Here is a 24,470-nt window from a genome sequence, read left to right as displayed (position 1 = left end):
CTGGGTCAGACTATAGCATAACCCTCACTAATAAGGAATTACAGCCATAAAACACTTTCCTGTCAGTAAATGGCTTCTGTGAGCAGGATAAAAAGGGTCAATAATTCATAGATTTGAGCTCTGGCATACTTCAATGCATGTGTCATTGAGCAGAGACAATGAAACAGTAAAAACTCAAAAACTAAATTTAAAAATAAAACTGTGGGATATCTAAAAAAGTCATTTTTAGGAGAAGGAGGATAGATACTATGGTTTATCTCATCAGTTTAATATTTTCACCTCGGATGTCCTTTAAGGCTTCCCTCGCTACTCCGTTGTCCCCCGTTTCGGAGTGTGGCCTCCTGGAAGATTAGCGACAAGGCATTGTCGCTAATCCAATCCAGGCAGCGCAGCTCCTCTTCCTGAATCATGACCGCGCAATAGCTGACCAAACCCTCCCGCACATGTGCAGTAAGCTGGAGCTGCGGGCTCTGTGCTACTACGCTTGTGCGGCTGCGCTCGTCAACAGGGGGCTTCCGACGCTAAAGATCCTGAGGCTTCCTTCTCTTCAGGGTAAGTATCTCATTTTGAATCCGAGCTTTGTCTCAGGTTCACTTTAAGCTTTAGAGCTATTTGTCCCCATTCGGGAGTTTTCACAGATTTCATGTCCTGGCGACATACAGGTTTTTTACTTGGATCCTTGGTGTTGCTGGACCTGGAACAATAAAATATAAAATTGCTGTTTGTGCATGATGGCAGCGGCGAGACCAAGGCAGGGGACACACTTGACTGTTTTCGTGCACATTTTCTGCACAGAAATAGTGAGAATGGATGTTAATCAATGGGCTAGTTCACACTTAATGCGTTTTTTCGTGCGCATGACAAAAAAAACGGAGATCCTGCAGGATAATTCTGCACATTTTGTCAGTGTTCTCTATCAATTATATTAGCTGCTGTGAAAAAAACGTGTTTTTTTCTGCATACAAACACACATGGGCCCATATGCAATTCACTTTTTCTCCTGAGTTTTCTCCTAGGTGATATTTTTAAAGGATACCTGAGGTGAATTGTGACATGATGAGATAGACATGTGTATGCACAGTGCCTAGCACACCAATAACTATGCGTGTTCCTTTTTTTCTTTCTCTGCCTGAAAGAGTTAAATATCAGGTATGTAAGTGGCTGACTCAGTCCTGACTCAGACAGGAAGTGACTACAGTGTGACCTTCACTGATAAGAAATTCCCCTTTTTATCTCTTTCTTGCTCTCAGAAGCCATTTTCTGATAAGAAAGTGTTTTATAGTTGGAATTTCTTATCAGTGTCACACTGTAGTCACTTCCTGTCCGAGTCAGGACTGAGTCAGCCACTTACATACCTATTGAACTCTTTCAGGCAGAGAAAGAAAAAAAGGAACACAGCCTAGTTATTTGTGTGATAGGCACTGTACATACCCACGTCTATCTCATCATGTCACATATCACTTTGGGTATCCTTTAAACTTGTCAATAAAATGCCTTTTAAGCCACCAGAAAGCAAGAAAATACTCAAAATAAGTTGATGGTACTTTTTCACCTACTTTTCAGTACTGTTTCAGTTGAAAAGTGCTGGAAAATTACTTATTAATTAGAAGATGAAAACTTATCTCCTAAGAGAAAACTCAGGTGAAAAAGGGAATTGCATATGGGCTATGATGTGCACAGAAAACTGAAGAGCAAATGTGTCCCCTGCCTTAACCCAAAAAACATCTTTAAGTCCAATTAAGATTATCTTAAAGTCCAATTTCTGGAAGAAGCAGATATCACAAGTGCGAGGACAGACAAGATTTCTGAAGTCCACTTAATTTTCATAACGTAATTTATTGGGAACATGCGAAAATACATTTTTATTTCTAAAGTATTGCACTTAGATGTTAGATTCAAGGGATAGGTTTACTGATAAAATACACTTTTTCTTAATTGCTCATAAAGGTCCTGGTCTTTGCTGTCACTCGTCTTCATCTGCAGGCAGTAGGAGTCTAGCAATCCCAGACACCTCAGCATAGCCTGCTTACATATTGTGCTTCTGCTACTTCTGGCCACTGGGTGGAGTAAATAGTATTCGGAAACATAATTTCAGTGTAGAGGTCATCTTCTCACCCCTGAACAGTAGATGTAGTGGTCTGAACCACATATCAATGGGAATGCAGATAAAGAGTGTATTTCCTATTGCAAACTGTCCCTAAGGCCTGGTGCACACCAAAAAACGCTAGCAGATCCGCAAAATGCTAGCAGATTTTGAAACGCTTTTTCTTATTTTTATGTAGCGTCTCAGCTAGCATTTTGCGGTTTTGGGAAGCGTTTTTGGTGTAATAGATTTCATGTATTGTTACAGTAAAGCTGTTACTGAACAGCTACTGTAACAAAAAACGCTTGGCAAACCGCTCTGAAGTGCCGTTTTTCAGAGCGGTTTGCGTTTTTCCTATACTTAACATTGAGGCAGAAACGCCTTTCGCAATCCAAAATCTGCAGCAGCCCGGGAGTATGCGTTTCTGCAAAACGCCTCCCGCTCTGGTGTGCACCAGCCCATTGAAATACATTACCCAAGCGGATCCGCACCCGCATGCGGATCGCAAACCGCAGCCGAAACGCTCTGGTGTGCACTAGGCCTCACTGGCTATTGCAAACCACTGGAGTAGGGGAACAGGTAGTTGTGGATGTGGTTAAGGGGTGGGGTTGGCGGATGGGCAACAACTACTAAGAGCAGTGGAGGACATTTTTGGGCAGCGCTCGGACAAGCATTTAGGATTAGTGTATTTTATAAGATTTTAAATAAATTAAACATAAAACATGGAATGAAACATAGATTACACCACACTTAAAAATATACATAGAAAATGTTTGTGGCTAAATCAGTTATACAATAAAGCTGGACAAGCTGTAAATGGTTAAGAAGCTAAACAAGCTTCAGGCATGTAAGACATAAATATGATAAACCCACATAATACATCATTTTCCGCTATATGTGAATGTGCTTTTAAAAAAAAAAACAACAAATAAACAAAAACAGTCATTTTACTAAATATAGTATATAACAGATGGTAGGTTTCGTAAAAAAAAAATATATATATATATGCACCACTCTATTTCTCTTAGTGGTCAGTTTGCAATGGCAGTAGAGTGAATTTTGTTGACTGTAGAAAGGTCCTTTAAACTCCTGTGTAATTCATTATACAGGTAGTCTCTGGTTAACGAACGACATAGGGACTGTAGATTTGTTCTTAAGTTGAATTTGTATGTAAGTTAGAATGCTGTGCCCCCTCTGTCCTGCTGTGCCTCCAGTCTCCACCCCCCCCCCCCCATGTAATTTACTCACCGCAGCAAATGTCCCATGGAGCTTCAACAAGCTCTCTGTCTCCATGTTCTCCTTCAGCGCGGAAGTAATGTCATTGAGACGGGCATGCCATTTGTATCGGCATTGTTTGTAACTTCGGGACTACCTGTAATGCTCCCCTGGTCACAGGAAGTGGTCACTGGTGTTCCTGATTGGGGTGCAGGTTTTGCCTCCTCACGAGGTAGTCTAGTGACTACCCAATAACTTTTCACAGCCAATGACAACAATATAGGTCAGTGGCTTGAGATCCCTCACTGTGTCATTATGACAGAGCAGTGATATACCATCTATCATAATTTACACTGTGAGGCTTTTGGCTTCACCATGGCAGGACATAGAATCTTCCCAGCCCCTGGCCAGTGTAAGTGCAGTCATAAGCCCTGGGCACGTTGCTGCATAACTATGTCACTTGGGGAGCAGACTTGTGCTCCTGACTGGCTAGTGATGCATTTTAGTGAACTGAAAAAGGGTCCAACGCTCAGGAAGAAGGGCTGAATATCATTACTCAATGCAAAAACTAGATTTTTTTTAAACCCCTGTTTTATCCCACCCAACCTCCTTCCATTTCCAAACCAAAATATTTCACATCTTTTCTTGGCTACATGGAGCCCAAAGGGCAACAGTCACCCAGGTGAGGGAGGTGCATCTCTGACATAGCTAAATACATCACACCCTTATTGTGATGGGAAAGGTTATAAGCTGTGAGAACAGCCTGGAGACATTTACACAAAAATGCAAATGGATTCATTGCAGACAGTGTTACAAATAACTTATTGATAGTTACTGTTTATTTATGCAATGCTAAGGTTTGTACGGCAATAGATATTTCTGTCTGGTTTGTTCCTTCATAAACTATTAGAGGTATAACCTGACAACTGCTATTGCTGCTGCTTCCTCATAAATACAATTCTAAAACGTCTACTCTGTCATCAAGAGTTATAATGTAAATAAGGTACAGCTAGGACAGAGGACAGTTTTTCTCTAGCACCTGCAGAGATCCTGGCTGTAGTCATGTGACTTCCTGTCAGGGGCAAAATGGCAAGATATCCAAAGAGGAACTTAGGAGCTAGAGAATCTCCCAATCACATTTCTGGCCATCTTCTCGTAGGTTCACTTTAGGGGGAACCTTAAAGGAATCGTCCGGCCCAAAAAAAAAATGAGTTTCATTTACCTGGGGCTTATACCAGCCCCATGAAGCCATCCTGTGCCCTCGTAGTCACTCACTGCTGCTCCAGTCCCCAGCTGGCAGCCAGTTTCGTTTTTGCCGACCTCGGAGGTCAGCGGACCGCATTGCGTAAATTTTTATGCATTCCCGCTAGTGCAGGAACATTAACACATACATTTTTACGCGTTGGTGGTGCAAGTAGCTGGCAGCTGGGGACTGGAGCAGCAGTGAGTGACTACGAGGGCACAGGATGGCTGCATGGGGCTGGTAAAATCCCCAGGTAAGTGAAACTAATTTTTTTTTGGGGGGGGACTTTTCCTTTAAGTGAGAGGGATATGGATGTTTCCTTGTAAACAGTACCAGTTGCTTGTCAATCCTGCTGATATCTATGGCCGCAGTAGTGGCTGAATCACACCTGAAACAAGCATGCAGCTAATCCAGTCTGACTTCAATCAGAGCACCTGATGTGCATGCGTGTTGTGGGGCTGTGGCTGAAAGTATTAGAGACAAAGGATCAGCAGGAGAGTCAGGCAACGTATTATTTTAAAAGGAAAAATCCATATCCTTCTCAGTTTAGGTTCCCTTTAAAACCTTTCAGACTTAAAGTTTGGCAGCATTATAAAATAGTTTGAAATATCCTGTTGACATTTTTATTGTCGCTACAGTCCACTATCCTAGCATGTGCTGAAATCTGCATGGCCCCCAGGCTGCTGCCTAAGAGAGCTCTCAAAGCACAGCCCATGCATTACTAATGTCATGAAAGTTAATCTTCAAAATGTCTTTCAGCACTAAGTGACAGCTGCTCTTTACAGACTCCCCCCTCCCACACATACGCACATTAATACCATAGCACCTGCCACAACATATTCCCTCCTTTGATATGCTAATCAGTAATACACGATTGGCAGTTAAAATCGATACCCATCCCTTTTTTAATGTGGCCAGTTGTGCATAACAATTACACAAATGATGATGTGTGAAGAACATTTCTAGTGCTAGTCCCGCATGTGTTATTCTAGCCATCTGCCTGGTTTGCCTATGCCTAAAACCATCCCTAGCTGACAAAACTACAAATTGACACTTGCTATTTGTCTAGCTGGGTATTAACAGGTACTGTATTAGCAGTATTGGCCCAGCTGGGTATTAGGTACCCACAAGTTCAGTTATGGATTACTGGAAGTGTGGTCCTGTCTCTAACAGATTCAGTGTCTTTAACTCCTCCAGACATCCCTCCTGTCAGTGGAAATATAATAATGTCATCAAAGTAATGCAAATATTCTCGCTATCTGCAAGGTTTATTTGCTTAAACAATTTAAAGTGAACTTTATCAGAGTAGACACAGGGAGGGAGGCACCCCAAGGGATATATAAAATGACTAAAATTGTTTAAAAGGTAAGAAAAAAAAAACTTACCCCAAAACAAGGACTAATATTATAGACAGAAATTATTTATTCAAAACACCGGAGAATGCGTTTCACGGGCATCCACCCAATTCCTCAGGTCAATAAAACAGTGTTTCAAGGTAAATGTGAACTGGCTCAGAGCACCTATAGGCTGTTTCTAGCTATCACTTTTCAGAGTAGGATCAGAAGTATATACTGGAGATTTTTTAGGAGCCCAAAATTCCTCTTAAAATATTAAAGCTATGATAATAAAAAATCCTCTTAAAGTCAATGGGACCCGATTAAAAAATAAATAAGCCAGATACTTACCTAAGGAGAGGGAAGGCTCTGGGTCCTAATGAGCCTTCCCTCTCCTCTCCCGGTGCCCTCGTCGCAGCGGCAGCTCCTCTGTTCAAAGTCTTCGGGAGCCGATTCCTCCCGAAGACAGACAGCTCCATACTGCGCATGCGTGAGAGAGGGTGCTCAGTCTGGAGCGGCCCGTCTTTGGGAGTACTTGGGCTCCCGAAGACTGCCGAAGCCTCCCTTTGAAGTTGGAAATAGCAGTACTTGACCAATTTAGTGAAATACTACCACGGGGGAGCCAGCGCTGGAACGGGCACCGGGAGAGGAGAGGTGAGGCCCATTAGGACCCAGAGTCTTCCCCCTCCTTAGGTAAGTATCTGGCTTGTTTTTTTTAGTCGGGGTCCCATTGACTTTAAATATCAAACCATGTTACATAGATGCTCATTTCTGCTTCACCCAGCTAAATAGTATACATACAATTTACAGTATTATGCGTCATAAAAAAATACAGTACAGTACAGTATATACCATATATATATATATATATATATATATATACATACGCATACATTTCTCCTTCATATAAAAATAATCTGTGAGTCTGGAGTTTATGAAATTAAAGAAAGCCAGTCGGGCTAATTATGCAAACATACAAACACACTGGTGCGCAGCGTTTAAAGTGGACAATGTTAGCAGCATCTGTTGTCACTAGCTGCATTCTTGTGACTAGCTTGCCTCATACTCCAGGGCAGCATTGTGGGGGGCATTTATTAAGTGCGGTTGCACCAACTACAAACCCTGTTGAAACATGTGGCATCTGATTTGCTCCAGTTTTCTCGGCAACACAACAATCTGTGCACCTGATAATCATATCAGCAAGGATCTGTGACAGAGCTGCAACTGTACTACACATCATAAAAACAATAAGAGCTCTGAAATGTTTCCTGTTTCTCCACATGGGAAATTATATTTATCACTCAGGCAGCCCTGCAATTATACATTCCCCCTCCTTCCTTCAGTTTTTTTACCACTCCTGGTGAAAATTGATTAAAACAGTTTTTTCTTCTGTAAGGAAAGTGGTTGAGCACCGGCATCAAGCACCTGTTGGTGAATAGTATATTGTAGAGTAAGTCTAATGTGGAATATCCTCCAGCGTGTCATTCAGTTTTTCCTATGAGTTCTATGACTTCTCCAGTGCATTCCTGAGGTCACTGTAGAAATTGACAAGAGAACCACCCATAGCCATGTCCACAGTGCTCTGAGGAAGCATCCCCCTCAGATCTGTTTGTATGTAGCCGGTCAGGAAGCTGTGCTCGGGGTCACTCTGAAGAGGCACACAAAACCAGCCACACGGGTGATTGAAACCACGGACACAATTTGGATGAGCAGATTCACATTCAATGCCAACACCTGTGTGAAAAAAGAAGGTAATAGCCTTTACATAATAACCTCATTATGGTGCATATACTTATTATACCATCTTTAAAGTCTAACTCTGGGCAGAGATATAACCATGCCCAGCACCCCAAACTCTTGTCTTTAAGGGAAGGCCAGGCGTGCTGAAGAAAAAGCCAATATCTCCTTTTTCAGCACAGTAGCAGATAACTGTTCCCTCAGTTCCTACTTATATGGACACAGACTAGTGGATACTGTGTTAGGCTATATCAGAGCACCCCCAGGCTGAAATTTCTAGATATTCTACACATGTTCACACACTAGAGGGGGACAGGTTGGGGGACCAGTGGGACACCCTGAGGTACCGGTATTTAGAAATGGAGACAGCAGAAAAATGGCACTAAGGTTCTCAGATGCAGGCTTACTGTCAGGGAAGTGTTTTGTTTTTTTACAACTCTTTAATGCTCTTAATATCTCACACGATATGTTCTCTCTGACTGAAAACAACAGACTCCCTGTTCTGCTGGCAGCCTGTATCGATATCAAAGTTCCCATCCTCCCTACCTTCATCATACAAGGAAACAGGCAGGAGTGTCCCAGGCAGTTGTGGTGGTAGGGAGTAGGAAGTCGGAAGCCTCTGGAGGATAACTAATGCAGAGTTTTTCAACCCATGGTACGCATACCACTGGTGGCACTTTACCACTTGCAAGGTGGTACGCGCACCGCTGTCTGCTGCACTGCCTCCCCGGCTTCCAGAGCCGCTGCCGTTACCTGAGCCCCACTCTCCTCCGTCACAATACGATCAGCAGCATAGCAGACATAGGGACGCTACTCGCACCTGGTGTACTACGAATGCGGAAGTGACGTCACTGGTCACTTTCTGCATGTGGAGTATGCTGGACACGGTTAGCGCGCGCCTCATGTCTCTGCTATGCTGCTGCTTTGGGGTCTGGTAGTATTGCGAGGAGGAGAGTGCTGCTCAGGTAGCGGGGGCGAAGTGACACCAGGAGCACAGCAGTGAGGAGGAGGACCAGGAGGTCACCGCTGATCTGAGGTCAGTAATGATGGCAGTGGCACCCATTGCACCCTGCAAACCCTGACCAAGCCTGCATCCTGAGCCACCCTGTGCACTATGATCCAAACTGTGCACCATGATCCAACCTGTGCACCATGATCCACCCTGTGCAACATGACGCAACCTGCACACCCTGAGCATCCCTGACCCAGCCTGCACCCTGACCCACCCTGTGCACCTTGACCCACTCTGCACCCTGACCTACCATGTGCACCCTGAGCCACCCTGTGTACCCGGAGCCACCCTGTGCACCATGATCCACCCTGTGCAACATGACCCAACCTGCGCACTCTGACCCAGCCTGCACCCTGACCCACCCTGTGCACCTTGACCCACTCTGCACCCTGACCCACCCTGTGTATCCCTGACCCGGCCTGCACCCTGCCCCACTCTGTGCACCTTGACCTAATCTGCACCCTGACCTATCATGTGCACCCTGAGCCAGCCTGCACTTTGACCCACTATGCACCCTGACCTACCCTGTGCACCTTGACTCACTCTGCACCTTGACCCACCCTGCACCCTGACTCACCTTGCACCCTGACTCATCCTGTGCACCCTGACCAAGCCAGCACCCTGCACTCTGACTCAGCCAGCACCCTGCACTCTGACTCAGCCAGCACCCTGCAACCTGACCTAGCCAGCACCCTGACCCACATAGCACCCTGACACAGGCTGCACCCTGACCTAGCCAGTAACCTGCACCCTGACCCACACTGCAGCACTCTGCACCCTGACACAGCCAGCACCCTGCAACCTAACTCAGCCAGCAACCTGTATTCTAATTGGCTTATTGTGGTCGATCCTTGAAAGTTAGCTCTTCCCACAGCCTATCATGACCACACCCATTTTGCCAGTTGCCTGGTGGTACATTGAAAATGCCATGTGATCAAAGTGGTACAATCTGTAAATAGGTTGAAAAGCCCTGCTATAATGTATTGCCTGATATTTGCCTCGGGTTCTCCTTAAAGGTTTTTTATGGTGGAAAGAAAAGAGTCTAAGTTACTCTGTAAACCTGGCCTGGGTTTAAACGCTGAATGCTCTTAGGTGGGCAAAGATTTCAACCCTCTCCTGGGTCATACTAGGCTACAGCGAGGGTTTCTAAAATGATGGTGAGTTAGTGGTTGTCTGATTAAAGGAAACGTAAAGCCAAGTAAAGAAAATGAGTTTCCGTTCCCATTCACAATAGCGTCCTGCACAGACGCAGTAAGAGAAAACCTTGTACTGCGCCACCTTGCACTGCGTGTCATGATCTGTTCCACCTGGTGACATTTGTGAACTGTATGGACTTCCTCTGTTCAGCAGCAGATGTCCCCTCTCACTTCAAAAACATTTCACAATCTTCATGAAGTTCCCTCTGCCCACCAACAGAGGTCTCTGTATTCAAGAACTGTCTCTGCAGCCTTGGAAGATGTCACATGACCATCCTGCACCATATATAGGTCCAGCTCCAACAAAACACCTTTGCTAGTTCATCGGTAATGATAGCCCTAGAGCCTGTGTTCTGGTCATTTTCCTGTTACCTGATTCCTGCTACCTGTTTGCCTGATTGTTTGACTCCCTGGTGTATGATATTGGCTTTGTCCGACTATTCTATTGCTTACCGATTGTATTGCTCGATGTCCTGGTATCTGATCTCGGCCTGTACGACTAACTAATTGCCTGCTGCCTTTTGTCCTATGCCTGAATGTATATTACCCTGTATGTATTAGTTAGTTGGATTAGTTAGAGTCTGGGGTTCATTGTGTGCACACTGTATACATATATTCACTGGGTTGTTTGTATGTCTGATCATTAGACCTTTGCCTGCAATTGTATTGCCAGTTGTTTGCAATCATATTGCTACTTGTATAGGTAACTTGAATACGCTTGTATTTATATTCATGCACCAATTGCATTTTCACCTGTATATATCCTGCACTTTGTAAATAAACCTTTACATTATTTCACTTTTACTCCTGGTTTGGTTTTCAGTATTTCAACAATAAGTGAAAATCTGCATTCACTGCAAATCTGTGTGCACTGCAGGTTACACTGAGCCTGCGCAAGACGCTATTGTGGATGGGAACGCGAACAAGAATACGCGTGGCCAGGGCTGTGCAGTCACAGTGGCCCGCTGACTTCCAGTCGGCAAAACCGAAACTAAACCGCTGCAAGGGAACGCAGGATTGTTGAGGACTGGCTAGGGCACAGGACGGCTACAGGGGGCTGGTAGAAGGCCCAGGTAAGTGAAACTCGTTTACTTTACTTGGCTTTAGGTACACTTTAAAGCTTATTTAATAAATCTGGGTTGGTTTGTGGGATCACTTATGTTCTCAAGGTTCTCACTTAGGAGATCCTCAGTAAATTCGGGTCTCTAATGTCCCGCTATCATAGAAGAATGCAATTACAAAGAGCAAGCCTAAACAACATAATGAAATAATAATAATAATATACCGCAAGTCAAAAGGCCGTTTTCATATTGGGTGGTGTAGGAGAAGTCTACGAACTCTCTTGGGGAAATAATGTTCAGAAGCAGCCCAGCAGTTGTGTAACGCATCACACAGCAACCCTGATGAGCAAAACAACAGAACAATCAGCACATGAAAAGTCATATGTCACACATATTATTATACTGGCACAATTTTACATGCATTTAATAGAAAATATTTGTACATTTATTTTACATAAAAAATGGTTTGAAAACAAAAGTTGTAGTACATGATTTGCAAAACAAAAATATAAACTAAGTGTTTAAAGTTAGATCCACAGAGAATGACACCTGCCTGCTCACTGTCAGCCTGAAATATGCATCTCTTTAGTCACATGCCAAATGAAGATACCCCCCTATTGACTGACTGCCAGCCTAATGTGACTCGAGAAAGGCTGAGGGGGGTCCGGGGGAGGAGTGAGCATGATGGAAAATGAGTATTATGAGCTACAACTTGATGCAGCAGAAGTCTCTTTTATGAACAGATATGAACATCAGATTTGGGAGAGAGAGTTGGTAACAGGTTATGCAACAAACAGTACTAATTGTCAAGCAGCAGCATCTAAAGCCAGTGAAATTCTAGGATCCATATAATGCGGAAGAAAAGCACTTCCTCCTCATTCCAAAGGGTTTTTTTTCTATGGAGATTCTTGTAGGGGCCAAGAATACCTAGGTGAGAAGTAGGGAGAGACCGGGAGTCCAATGGTGCAGTATCGTTAGGTATAGGGAGGATAAAACGTATATAGCTATATACTCACAAAGGTAGGTTGCAGTTCCCGCAACCACCGTATAGGCCTGCAGGGAATTAACCGTCCCTGCTTGGTTTTCCAGGTCCTGCTGGATACTGGATGGTCGCTCTCCTGTAGTACGATAGACTTTCCAGAAACACTGCTAAGCTATTACCTCCAAAGGAGGTCTGACTGGTAGTGGGTAGGATGGAGGCGCCCAATGTGTGTTTTATTTTTGAGTGTCTATCTGAGATTGCTTTTTGAATAAAAACTTTTTTCCAGTTGAACTGGTGTCTATTACCTCTCTTTCTATTATATTTTTTATTTTTATTTATATTTTAAAACACTAAAATAGAACACACATTGGGCGCCTCCATCCTACCCATTACTCCTTCTCATTCGTTTTACTCGACTTGGACTCTTCGTGTCCATATGTAAGTCTGCACGCTAGATGTCTCTGTCAATCACTGCTTCTTTCAGCTGTTGCATAGGCATGTTCAAGCTTCACATATACTGTCTATCTATCTAAGCCTCTGTCATCTCTTCCTGTTTTCCCCTCATTTTTTCCATCAAGCATCAAGAACTATCCTTGATAGTATGCTATTCCCTGTATAAATCACTTCTTTCTTCTGGACTGAGGTGCAGTAAGGCTCAAGAGGCTGAGCCTAATTGATGCAAGGTTTTTTTCAACCTACGTAACTACGTAACTTTTTTTATATAAGGTACATATAAGGTCCAGGTACAGACTTGGCTCTCTACCGAGCAGCATGTCCTGTTGTATGAGAAGGGGAGGAGGCAGAGAACAAGTAGGGGGAGCAGTACTGTTAGCTGCTGAGAGAAGTACATTAGCAGTCCATGGTTTTTCAGTTATGTAAATTGCTGAAGAGGATACAACACAGAAGTACATATGCTAGATTGTTACCTAAAACAATCACAAACAATTATTCCTTGTTTGTGCATAATCCGAAGAGAAGACAAGTCACTACCGGAACATTCTATCCATGATCTTCTCCTTAAAGGACCACTATCGCGGAAATTATAACATGTAAAATACATGTAAACACATACAAATAAGAAGTACATTTCTTCCAGAGTAAAATGAGCCATAAATTACTTTTCTCCTATCTTGCTTACACTTTCAGTAGGTAGTAGAAATCTGACATTACCGGCAGGTTTTGGACGAGTTTATGGCTCATAATGTGGAAGAAGCTTACTTCTTATTTGAATGTGTTTACATGAATTTTAAATTTTACAATTGTTTGTGATAGTGGTCGTTTAAAAAGCTCATATGGTGGATTAGGTAATCAAACATGAAATTTACAGAAAGATTTTAAAGCAGAATAAAATAAATTAACGGTTTAAACATCACACTACCTGATCTAAATCCTTAACAATTTCCATTGTGGTCATTAGGCTGTCCCACTCCAGCCTGTAAGGTCCCGGTCGGATATAGTCCACAATTTTCTTTGTATCATCTTTCACAACTCCTTCCACCTTGTAGCTGCAAGCAAAAACACAAACATTCAACATACATGTGATGCCACAGTACAGAGGTGTTCCATCCTACAATCCAATTCTGGTAAAGAACATTTTATTTGTTCTGATATAGTGCAAATGGCTCAGACCTTCTGATAGAAAGTTAATGCTACGTCCCCACTGAGGTGACTGAGGCAAATTTTTTCCCGCCCCCTTCATCTCAGGTGCACTTTAGGTAATGTTCTGCAAAGGTGCATACACACACATGCACCATTTCTGTTACCCACAGGGATTGGGATTCAATCCCTTTAGTGGTAGTTAGAGACAGAGTTCTGTATAGACACGGCGCTCGCCTACAGGTACTGGTACAGTGTTTTTCAGGTTTACATTGACATGTAAACTTATTATATCTGTTGAAGTCCTGACATTTTATCTTTACCTACAGAGCACTGGTGTACAGGCTGCTCCTGGCTCATGTTTGTAGTGTTACACTTAGGGTCTGAGCCCACTGATGCAGTTGTATCCACTTCTGTCCACTTTTCAGCATCTCTAACATTGATGTTGAACTGAAAAGCTGACACAACTGCGTCAGTGGGCTCAGGCCCTGAGAGTTAAAGAAAACCTGTAACAAAAAAAAACCTCCCCTGGGGGGTTCACCTCGGGTGGGGAAAGCCTCCGGATACCCCTTCCTGCCTGCTCTCCCCTTCAGCATGACCCCCCACCCCACGGCAAAACAGAGAAAAAGAATTGTTTACAAAAACGGATCTATTTTAAACGGATCCATTCTGCAGGGCACAGGGGTTAAAGGGAATCTAAACTGAGAGGAATATGGATGTTTCCTTTTAAACAATACCAGTTGCCTGGCTGTCCTGTTGATCCCTTTTTCAGTAGTGATTGAACCACACACCTGAAACAAGCATGCAGCTAATCAGGGGTCTAGTCCTGGAAAAAGAAGTGAGTGGACTCACCCTAAAAACCTCGTGGTTAAGCATAGCGTGGGCGTGGTCATGGGTGGGGCCAAATATACATGGCCTTAGCAGTGGTATAAAAGGTCTGCCAGGGGAAGTTTGAGCTCTGTCGTAGAGTATCCCCAAAAAGTAGATGTAATCTGACAGCATTTCACCAAAAATACACAATCTGGCAGAGGTTCCTCCAGAATACAGATAATATGGCAGTGGTTCCCCCAAAATAGACAATCTGGCAGCAGCAGTTCCCCCAACATACACATAATCTGGAAGCAGTTCCCCCAAATACGTGAAACCTGGTAGTGGATCACCCGAAATACATGTAACACCCAAAATACATGTAATCTGGCAGTAGTGGTCCCCAACATACACAATCTGGCAGCAGTTCCCCAAAATACACGTAATCTGGCATCAGCGGTTCCCCAAAAATACAGATCTGACAGCAGTTCTCCCAAAATAGGTACCCCCAGTATAGCTAGCCAGGTCTATATGTGTCCCCAGTATAAGTAGCCATGTGTATAGTTGTCCCCAGAATAGGTGGCCAGATGTAGAGATGTCACCAGAATAGGTAGCCAGGTGTATAGATGTCCTTAGAATAGGTGGTCAGGTGTAAAGATATTCCCAGAATAGGTGGCCAAGTGTATAGATGTCCCCAGAATAGGTAGCCAGGTCTATAGGTGTCCCCAGTATAGCCAGGTGTCCCCAGTATATCTAACCAGGTGTTCAGGTGTCCCCAGTATAGCCAGGTGTATAGGTGTCCCCAGTGTATGTAGCCAGGTGTATAGGTGTCCCCAGTATATGTAGCCAGGTGTATATGTGCCCAGTATATGTAGCCAGGGGTATATGTGCCCACTATATGTAGCCAGGTGTATAGTGGCCCCCAGTATATGTAGCCAGGTGTTTAGTGGCCCCCAGTATATGTAGCCAGGTATATAGTGGCCCCCAGTATATGTAGCCAGGTGTATAGTGGCCCCCAGTATATGTAGCCAGGTGTTTAGTGGCCCCCAGTATATGTAGTCAGGTGTTTAGTGGCCCCCAGTATATGTAGCCAGGTATATAGTGGCCCCCAGTATATGTAGCCAGGTGTATAGTGGCCCCCAGTATATGTAGCCAGGTGTTTAGTGGCCCCCAGTATATGTAGCCAGGTGTTTAGTGGCCCCCAGTATATGTAGCCAGGTATATAGTGGCCCCCAGTATATGTAGCCAGGTGTATAGTGGCCCCCAGTATATGTAGCGAGGTGTTTAGTGGCCCCCAGTATATGTAGCCAGGTGTTTAGTGGCCCCCAGTATATGTAGCCAGGTATATAGTGGCCCCCAGTATATGTAGCCAGTTGTCCCCCCCCTCCCCTCCCCCGGCTGGAGGGGAGAAGTGCAGCAGAGAGGAGCATTGTGCGCAGCGTGGGGAAGGGCGGACGTTTCCCCCCCCCCCCATCCCTCATCTTGGGGCTCCTCTCCCTGGCTCTCCCCTCCATAAAGATGCGGCTGGCGGCGGTGACTGGCAGCGGCATCAGTGGGCGGGACTTACCTCCTCCAGTGTTCCGGGTGGCCTCTGTGCGTGCAGCTACTCTGGTCTAGTGAAGACCAGAGCAGCGGCACGTACAGCGTCCACCCGGAACACTGGAGGAGGTAAGTCCCGCCCACTGATGGCGCTGCCAGCCATCTCCGCCAGCCGCCGCCACATCTTTATGGAGGGGAGAGCCAGGGAGAGGAGCCCCAAGGTGAGGGAAGGGGGGGGGGAACGTCCGCCCTTCCCCTCGCTGCGCACAATGCTCCTCTCTGCTGCGCTGCTCCCCTCCAGGGTGCTAGGGGGGACGGCGTCCACTGTCCAAAAAAAGTAAGTGAACGCCGTCCCCCCGCGTTTACGCAGGACTCGACCCCTGCAGCTAATCCAGTCTGACTTCAGTCAGAGCACCTGATCTGCATGCTTGTTGAGGGGCTGTGGCTAAAAGTATTAGAGACACAGAATCAGCAGGAGAGTCAGGCGACTGGTATTATTTTAAAAGGAAAAACCCATATCCTTCTCAGTTTAGGTTCCCTTTAAAGGTTATAATGCTGTTGTGTATATTTTAGAGCAGAGAAGAAGTTCTGAGTTCAAGTCCACTTTAAGAGCTATGTCTGCCAATACTCACAGGCAACCTCCAAATTCCTCCGATGGCTTCCTCCACACTGTTACATCACTCTGCAAGAAGGAGAAATCAAGGTTAACAAATGCCTGAAATAGCAGAAATAGATACATTATCACAAGGGCTGCAGATAGAAAGCGACACATTGATAGAATTATACATAAGCACATAGGTAGAACTAAATAATACAATGTTTCTGTGAATTAAATGTATCAGCTAAAGTGTCCAGCTCTCATTTATGGATTATGTTTATAGAACTCTTCAGCAAAAGTGTAAAGAAAAGGAGACCACAGTGACCCCTCCTGGATGTCCCTCACCTGTTCCTACCACAAAGCGCTCTTTGTAATCTGTTACAGTAGCTGGACTAGCACAAGGTCTAGCTGGAAACATGATTCCAGCACTGTCTCTCTCTACACATATACTCTGTTCTACTGAACATTTGCTGGGATATATTCTAGGGGAAAATCAAAGGCACACCAATATGGGTCTGGGGTGTTAAGCCCCTTTCTGACAACAGTCTCCAGAAACTATCACTTGTGATCTTTTTTAATGGAGACAGCATGTGCAGCAGCCTGTGACTGTTATGTATATTTAACTTGGCTGAACTGCATGTACTGACCAAAGGAGAGGGCATAAACAGCAATGACCTGTTTTACCTGAAATGACACATTTCCCATTATATCCCCTGCATGCCACATGACCTTTGTAATTTGCCTGACAGTAGGACACCTCTGGGCTAGCTGCTGTTCTAAAGGAACTAGGGCAGGAGCAGGGGGACCTGAATCATACATACCCTCTCTCCTGTATGCTGCTATGGCAGGGCTGTATAAGTACTGCTGTTTAGTATGGAAGATGCTTATACATTTCAGCAGATTCAGAATCTCAGATTTCCACTTCCTGGGTGCACAGGAAAGGTTTCCATATACATTGGTAACAGTGTCTAGGACTTTTACACTTGTAAGAACTTCACTTCATTTCAAGTGAATAAGATAAGCATAACTATGCTAAAATGACTAAATTACCAGTGAAAAATTTCTTATGATTTTAGTTGAAAACTCGTATTAGGGATAACCCTTGGTATTATTTTGATTTTGGCAGCAGCGTTAACCTATGGAACCCTTCACATCCGTCCGTTCAAACGGATTCGTTCCGCACGATCCGCTGAACGGAACACAAGTTTCTCGCAGCACCAAATTTTCTGGACTGCTGAGCCCAGTGGAATGGAAACGGAAGCTGTAGCGCAGCATTGGGAGCAATGAGCAAACGGATCCTTTCTTCACACTAGTGAACAAATGGACCGTTCTAAATAGAAAAATACACTTTGGTGATGTGGGTCTGGGGGGAAACAGAACGGAATCAGCTGAACAGTAACGGAGTGAAAACGAATCCAATCGACCAGTGATCAGATCTGTTTTCATGGATCTGTTTGCCACTCCAACGCAAGTGTCGGAAGGACCCATTTTATCGTAGGGCTACAGAGGTTTCTATGATGACCGTGTTCTAAAAAATGCAAATTTCTTAATTGTATATTTCTGAGTCACTCCCCTCCCCCTCCACCTATACTAGACCAGCTGATATTTTCTACAGCTGATTTTTCAGATATCAGATAGGATCAGCATTACTGCTCAGGTAGAAGGAAGATGGCGGTCTCTCAAGCTCTATAAATTAACGGTTTTGTGTCTCCTTTCACCTTCACCAGCTGTATAACGATTCCTGTGTGAAAGGTATTTCAAACCCAGTTCATGATAAAGTCAAAGATAGCATAATCATGTAATTGCAGTTCACAGAGCATTTATTGCTAAGCTAGGCAAAGGTCCCTTTAGATTACTGTACTGTACATAGTCTCACAGGGTGATAGAATACAAAAGTACAGTTTAATAAGTTAAACCTGCTTTTGTTGAAAGTCCAACAGTTACAGAGGAAAGCAGAAAACTCTAAAAATTTCAGTAAGAGGAAGAAAATACTTCCTGACCTCTAATGGCAATCCGAAAATGCCTGGATGAGCATTCTTCAGTATTCTATGAAAAGCAGTTAAGATACACCATATGGGAAAGGTCTTAAAGGGGCACTATGGCGAAAAATTGTAAAATTTAAAGAGACACTGAAGAGAAAAAAAAATATGATATAGTGAATTGGTTGTGTACTATGAATAATTACTAGAAGATTAGCAGCAAAGAAAATATTCTCATATTTTTATTTTCAGGTATATAGTGTTTTTTCTAACATTGCATTATTCTATAATATGTGCAGATTACACAACACTCAGCATTCAAAATGATTCTTTCAGAGCAGTCTGTGAACTAATGACCTGTCCTCTGCCAGAAGAAAAGTAAATAGTTAACTAACAGTTGAGATAATAAAAGTCAGAAAACAGCCCTCTCCACGACTTTGAAAGTCGTAGAGATAATGGCTTTTTTGTATAGAGATAACAACTGGAGTTTCTTAACTCTTCCTGTACTGGAAACAATTAGACTGATGTATCTGATCTTAATGTTTTATTTCTTAGCTGTACTACACATACAAATCATAATATCATATATTTTTTTTTCGCTTCAGTGTCTCTTTAAAATATGTGCAAACATACAAATCAGAAGTACGTTTTTTCCTGAGTAAAATGAGCCATAAATTACTTTTCTCCTATGTTGCTGTCACTTACAGTAGGTAGTAAAAATTTGCCAGAAGTGATAGGTTTTGGACTAGTCCATCTCTTCATAGGGGATTCTCAGGGATTTATTCATTTTCAAAAGCACTTAGTGAATGGCAGTTGCTCTGTCCAACTGCCAAAAAACTGTGCAGTGAGCAGGGAGGCTGGCTAGCATCATTGTTTAAATCCTATTTAGGGAATACCTTTACTGTATAAAGAACTAGTGACCTTAGCCCCTTTAAAAATGGGCTAGGTCTTTCTTTACTTCGCCGCCCGCATGTGACACGCGCACCCGCCGCACGCACATGACACGTGCATGCCCACCGCCCGCACGCATGCCGCGTGCACACACGCCGGCCCCGTCCTCATACGGCTCTCGGCAGTGTCTCTGCATCTGTCCCTGCACATGTGCAGTGCTAAAAAGCACTGACACACAGACGGACGCAGCGACACTTGCTTTTTATTATATAGGATAAAAGCCTTGCTGAGAATCCCCTATGAAGAGATGGACAAGTCCAAAACCTGTCACTTCTGTCAGATTTCTACTACCTACTGTAAGTGACAGTAACATAGGAGAAAAGTGATTTATGGCTCATTTTACTCTGGAAAAAAGGTACTTCTTATTTGTCTATGTTGGTATATATTTTACATTTTTACATTTTTCGCCATAGTGCCCCATTAACTATCAAAAAATGTGTAAATCTATCCAGCCCATCAAACAAGTTGACCTGACATTTCTTCACAGTTCTCCAACAACTGCAGGTGAGTCAGGACATGCTGATTGGACACAGAGGAGCAGCAGTGATTTAGAGATGGTGCGATCTTTTTCCCCCACTTGCCGTTTGGGAGTATTTAACACTATGCCATTGGATTACAGTGACTTAAAGTAAACCTGTAATTTTCTTTTAAGATACTTACCTCCGTAGGGGTAAGCCTTTGGATCCAATGAGCACGGCAGCACTGTGCAGGCTCAGGATGCCTTGCACCTGTCCAGCAGCACGGAATTGCTCTGGCTCAGCAGAAAAAGCAGAGTCTGTTCGGCTCTGCGCTACTGCGCTTGTTCTTGGCCACAAACACTCTTTGACAAGGGCCCATGTCAAAGAGGTTTGAGGGTCCCGTCCCAGTGCTGGATGGGTGGAGGTGAGGGGGACGGGGAAGCCTCCGGATTACCCAGACACTTCCCTACTGAGGTAAATACCCATATGGGGCATTTTTTTCCCTTGAAGTTCACTTTAAGGTTTTGAAAAATGTGACAATGACAGCCAATCAAATTTTATCAAATGACTTTTTATTGGGTAACTAAAATTGCTTTCATTCTCACATTATTAATGCCAGGCTTATCAAACTTGGCACAGTTGGTCAATGGATGACTGGGGTTCAAGATTTATTTTAAAAAGTGGGTGGAGCCATCAACAGCCAATCAGTATTCAATCCAATTGAATTCAGTGGGAAAACATAACCTGCTGCAACTCTCACCCTTTTAAGGCCTCTTTTCCAAGGACTGTTGATAGGCACTGAAATGCCTCTCAAACTCGCACAACTGCTCACTGCTACCTGGTAACTGCTTGCTGAGCACACAGCTCAATAGTCTGTGGAAAGGAGGCCTTAGGCCTCTTTTCCACAGACAGTTGAACTATGTGCTCAGCAAGCAGTCGCCAGGCAGCAGTGAGAAGTTACCAGGCAGCAGTAAGAAGTTTTAGTAACAGTGCTCAAAACCCTATACCTTGACTAGATTGCGATTTACTTTCTACATATAAAACAATGCCCCCCACCAATCCAACATGTTTCGACTCCTTAAATGGAGTCGTCGTCAAGGAAAAAGTGCTTCGTGCAAAGGTTGCTAGTGCATTCAGAAATATTAAAGCATTATGTATACATCAGATAAAGAAAACTTTAAAGCTTTAATCTTTCTGAATGCACTAGCAACCTTTGCACTAAGCACTTTTTCCCTGACGATGACTCCGTTTAAGGAGTCGAAACATGTTGGATTTGTGGGGGGCATTGTTTTATATGTAGAAAGTAAATAGCAATCTAGTCAAGGTAAAGCAGTCAAAAGTTACCAGGCAGCAGTGAGAAGTTATCAGGCAGCAGCAAGCAGTTGTGAGAGTTTAAGAGGCATTTCACTGCCTATCAACTGTCCATGGAAAAGAGGCCTTAACCACCTGAGCGGTCTGGACGAGCTCAGCTCGTCCAACACCGCCGGAGGTCGCCGCTCAGGCCCTGCTGGGCCGATTTTCATCAAATAAAAAGCAGCACACGCAGCCGGCACTTTGCCAGCCGCGTGTGCTGCCTGATCGCCGCCGCTCTGCGGCGATCCGCCGCGAGCAGCGGCGAAAGAGGGTCCCCCCAGCCGCCTGAGCCCAGCGTAGCCGGAACAAAAAGTTCCGGCCAGCGCTAAGGGCTGGATCGGAGGCGGCTGACGTCAGGACGTCGGCTGACGTCGATGACGTCACTCCGCTCGTCGCTATGGCGACGATATAAGCAAAACAAGGAAGGCCGCTCATTGCGGCCTTCCTTGTTTATTCTGGGCGCCGGAGGCGATCGGAAGATCGCCTCCGGAGCGCCCTCTAGTGGGCTTTCATGCAGCCAACTTTCAGTTGGCTGCATGAAATAGTTTTTTTTTTATTTAAAAAAAACCCTCCCGCAGCCACCCTGGCGATTTAATCAGAACGCCAGGGTGGTTAAGCAGCTTCCTCAGATTTCACATACTTACTCCTTGGGTAACTGCAGTTTATGAAACTAGAGTTTTCAAACCAACATGATGAGGTGTGGTCAAAAAATACACAATGGACATTTAAATGTTTTTATTTGAATGCAATCATTTTAGCAATTTGGAAAGCCTACAAAACTGAACTGCATCAAATCCAGTGTTTTTAAGTTTAGATTAAATTGTTTAAGGGGATTGGCGTAAAATATATTTGTGGCCGCTATTAGTCACACACCCAAAACATTTAGGCCGGTTTTATACTGCTAACAAGCCTTTGGGGATTACCGCATTAATAGGCAGTAATCCCCATCGGTCAGCAGGCCAAGCAGGAAGTGAGGCTTTCTAGCGCCCACCTCCTTCGATCGAAGAAAGGAACTGTGCGGAAGTCCATTACTAAAATACGCTTCTGCGCTGCAATGCTAACGCACATTTTTTTTCAAAAAAATGTACACATCGCCATAGAGATACATGACTTTCAGTTCACTGCACGTCGGCACGTCAATCGACGGTAACGAAGTTATGCGCTCGCGTCGGGGATGTGGCGAAAACGTCACTTCCGTCACATCGCGTTGCACCATGTCGGTATGAAAGACCCCATAGACTTTAATTGGTGTAATGGTTGCATGCAGCAAAACCAGGACACCGCAACACACCAGTGTGAAAGGGCCCTTAGGGCTGGGTTACACTGTGAGTGATTGCACTCAGTTTGCAGATTGCCAGCGATTGGCAAAGTACTACAGTGTCACCCTATGAGGGTGTTCTTACGGGCTGACTTTTGATTTTAAGAAAATCAAAAACGTGCCACCCGCACCATTTTTAGAGGGTTTTATAGTATGAGATTGCGTTTTGTGGTGTGAACTAGGCCTTACAGACCAAGATTGTGAGAATATTCTGTGTGACTGATATATACAGCATTATAACCAAACAACATTACAGGAAACATGCTTTTGTACCAAGCTCAGCAATGGCAGTCTGCATATTCTTCTAATGATAAGTCAACATCAGAGGCTGAAAGGGCACTTACTGTTTTCTTGGCAACACTCCACTTATCTTCTGGAAGACTGTGATACTGAAGCAGTGTATTCTGCAGCTTTGTAGACACGGATGGTACATCAATCTGGTCCACCATGTTTCTGCACTGATAAAAATAAGCATGGGCATGAAATCATTCTGAAAATCATTGGGACAAAACACACATTTTGGGCTGGTGCACACTGGAGCGGTTCGGGAGCGTTTTTTAAAACGCTTGCAGGGGGGCAACCGCTTGGCTACTGAAAGTGAATGGGATGGTGCACACCAGAGCGGCTCGTTTTTTTCCACAAACGCAAACTTGGGGGCTGCAGCATTTTTTAGATTTTCTGAGGCGTTTCTGCCTCAATGTTAAAGTATAGGAAAGTGCTCTCCAAATTATTATCTTTTGAGGCAAAACGCAAACTCATGGCTGGTAGACGAATCTTTTATGAATTCGGCAACAAAAGCGGGAAATACCTAGCCCGAGCCCTCCGCCAACAAAAACTTTAATCACATGTCACTCATATTATCAATCCCAGAACTAAACAGAGACTATTGAGATCGGAGGAGATTGTGGAGGAGTTCCGGAAATATTATCTAACCCTCTATAATTTGCAAGATGCTAACCCAGACAAAAGGCCACATAGGACTAATAAAATTTGGGAATACCTCACTAAACACTCGAAGCCTCTCCAACTTTCTACATCTGACATGGAGGATTTGGAGGCGCTATTAGGCACGGACGAATTCCTCTCAGCTATCACAGCTCTTAAACCTGGGAAAGCTCCCGGCCCTGATGGCTTGACCTCCCAGTACTACAAAACTTTTGGAGGAACTTTGGCTAATGCTTTTATAGGGGCTTTTAATTCAACCACCTCAGACACCATTCCTTCCCCTCAATTCTTGGAGGCCCACATTACAATAATCCATAAACCGAGAAAGGATCCAGGCTCCTGTGCTAGTTACAGACCCATCTCCCTGTTAAACCTCGAAGCCAGGATTTTAGCTAAAATCTTGGCTATCAGACTCATTCCATTCATCCCAAACTATATTGACCCCGACAAATCTGGGTTCATACCAGGAAGAGAGGCCAAAGATAATGTATTGAGGTCTATTGGTACCATGGCCTTTGCAAAGAAACATAATCCCCAATCATTTATGCTTTCAACTGATGCCGAAAAGGCGTTTGACAGGGTGGCATGGGATTATATACGTGACACCCTGTCACGCCTTGGCTTGGGTCCATCCATGAGAAGTTTGATTAATCTTCTATACTCCAATCCATCTGCGCGTGTCAAGGCAAATGGTCTGCTTTCCAACCCTTTTGGTATCTCAAACGGTACACATCAGGGTTGTCCCCTTTCCCCACTAATCTACATCTTAACATTGGAACCGTTCTTAAACGCGATAAGAAATGATAGTTCTATTAAAGGCATCCAAATTGGGGAAATACAGCATCTAGTGGCTGCATTCGCAGATGACATGCCTCTTCTACTTACAAGAACCCTTGATTTCCATACCGAATCTACTAAAAAGATTTGAAGAGTTTGGTCATATATCTAATCTCAAAATTAATTTTCAGAAATCACAAGGTATTACTATATCAATAGACAAGGCAACTTTGGCCCATTGCAAGCGTTAATTTGCCTTCACATGGGTACAGGATAACTTAAGATA

General features: G+C 44.1%; 1 protein-coding gene across 3 annotated transcripts in view; it reads right to left on the bottom strand.

The window, feature by feature from the left end:
- Positions 1–6,597: 6,597 nt before the first annotated feature.
- The window catches only part of STARD4 (StAR related lipid transfer domain containing 4), a 30,261-nt gene continuing 12,388 nt past the window's right edge, over positions 6,598–24,470 (bottom strand). For 2 of the 3 annotated variants that reach the window (XM_068271683.1, XM_068271684.1), the window contains exons 2-6: positions 22,807–22,920; positions 16,438–16,487; positions 13,242–13,368; positions 11,106–11,220; positions 6,598–7,609 (exon numbers count right to left, since the gene is read on the bottom strand). In XM_068271683.1, the coding sequence (XP_068127784.1) occupies positions 7,380–7,609; positions 11,106–11,220; positions 13,242–13,368; positions 16,438–16,487; positions 22,807–22,920 (636 nt within the window). In that variant the 3' untranslated portion in view covers positions 6,598–7,379. Of the gene's footprint in view, positions 7,610–11,105; positions 11,221–13,241; positions 13,369–16,437; positions 16,488–19,087; positions 19,174–22,806; positions 22,921–24,470 lie in introns of those variants that run through there. The other variant, XM_068271685.1, reaches the window with a different exon arrangement.

The sequence above is a fragment of the Hyperolius riggenbachi genome, chromosome 1 (assembly GCF_040937935.1).
Source record: "Hyperolius riggenbachi isolate aHypRig1 chromosome 1, aHypRig1.pri, whole genome shotgun sequence".
Taxonomy (NCBI): domain Eukaryota; kingdom Metazoa; phylum Chordata; class Amphibia; order Anura; family Hyperoliidae; genus Hyperolius; species Hyperolius riggenbachi.
Note: the sequence above shows the minus strand (reverse complement) of the source record. Positions and strands in the feature narration are given on the sequence as shown.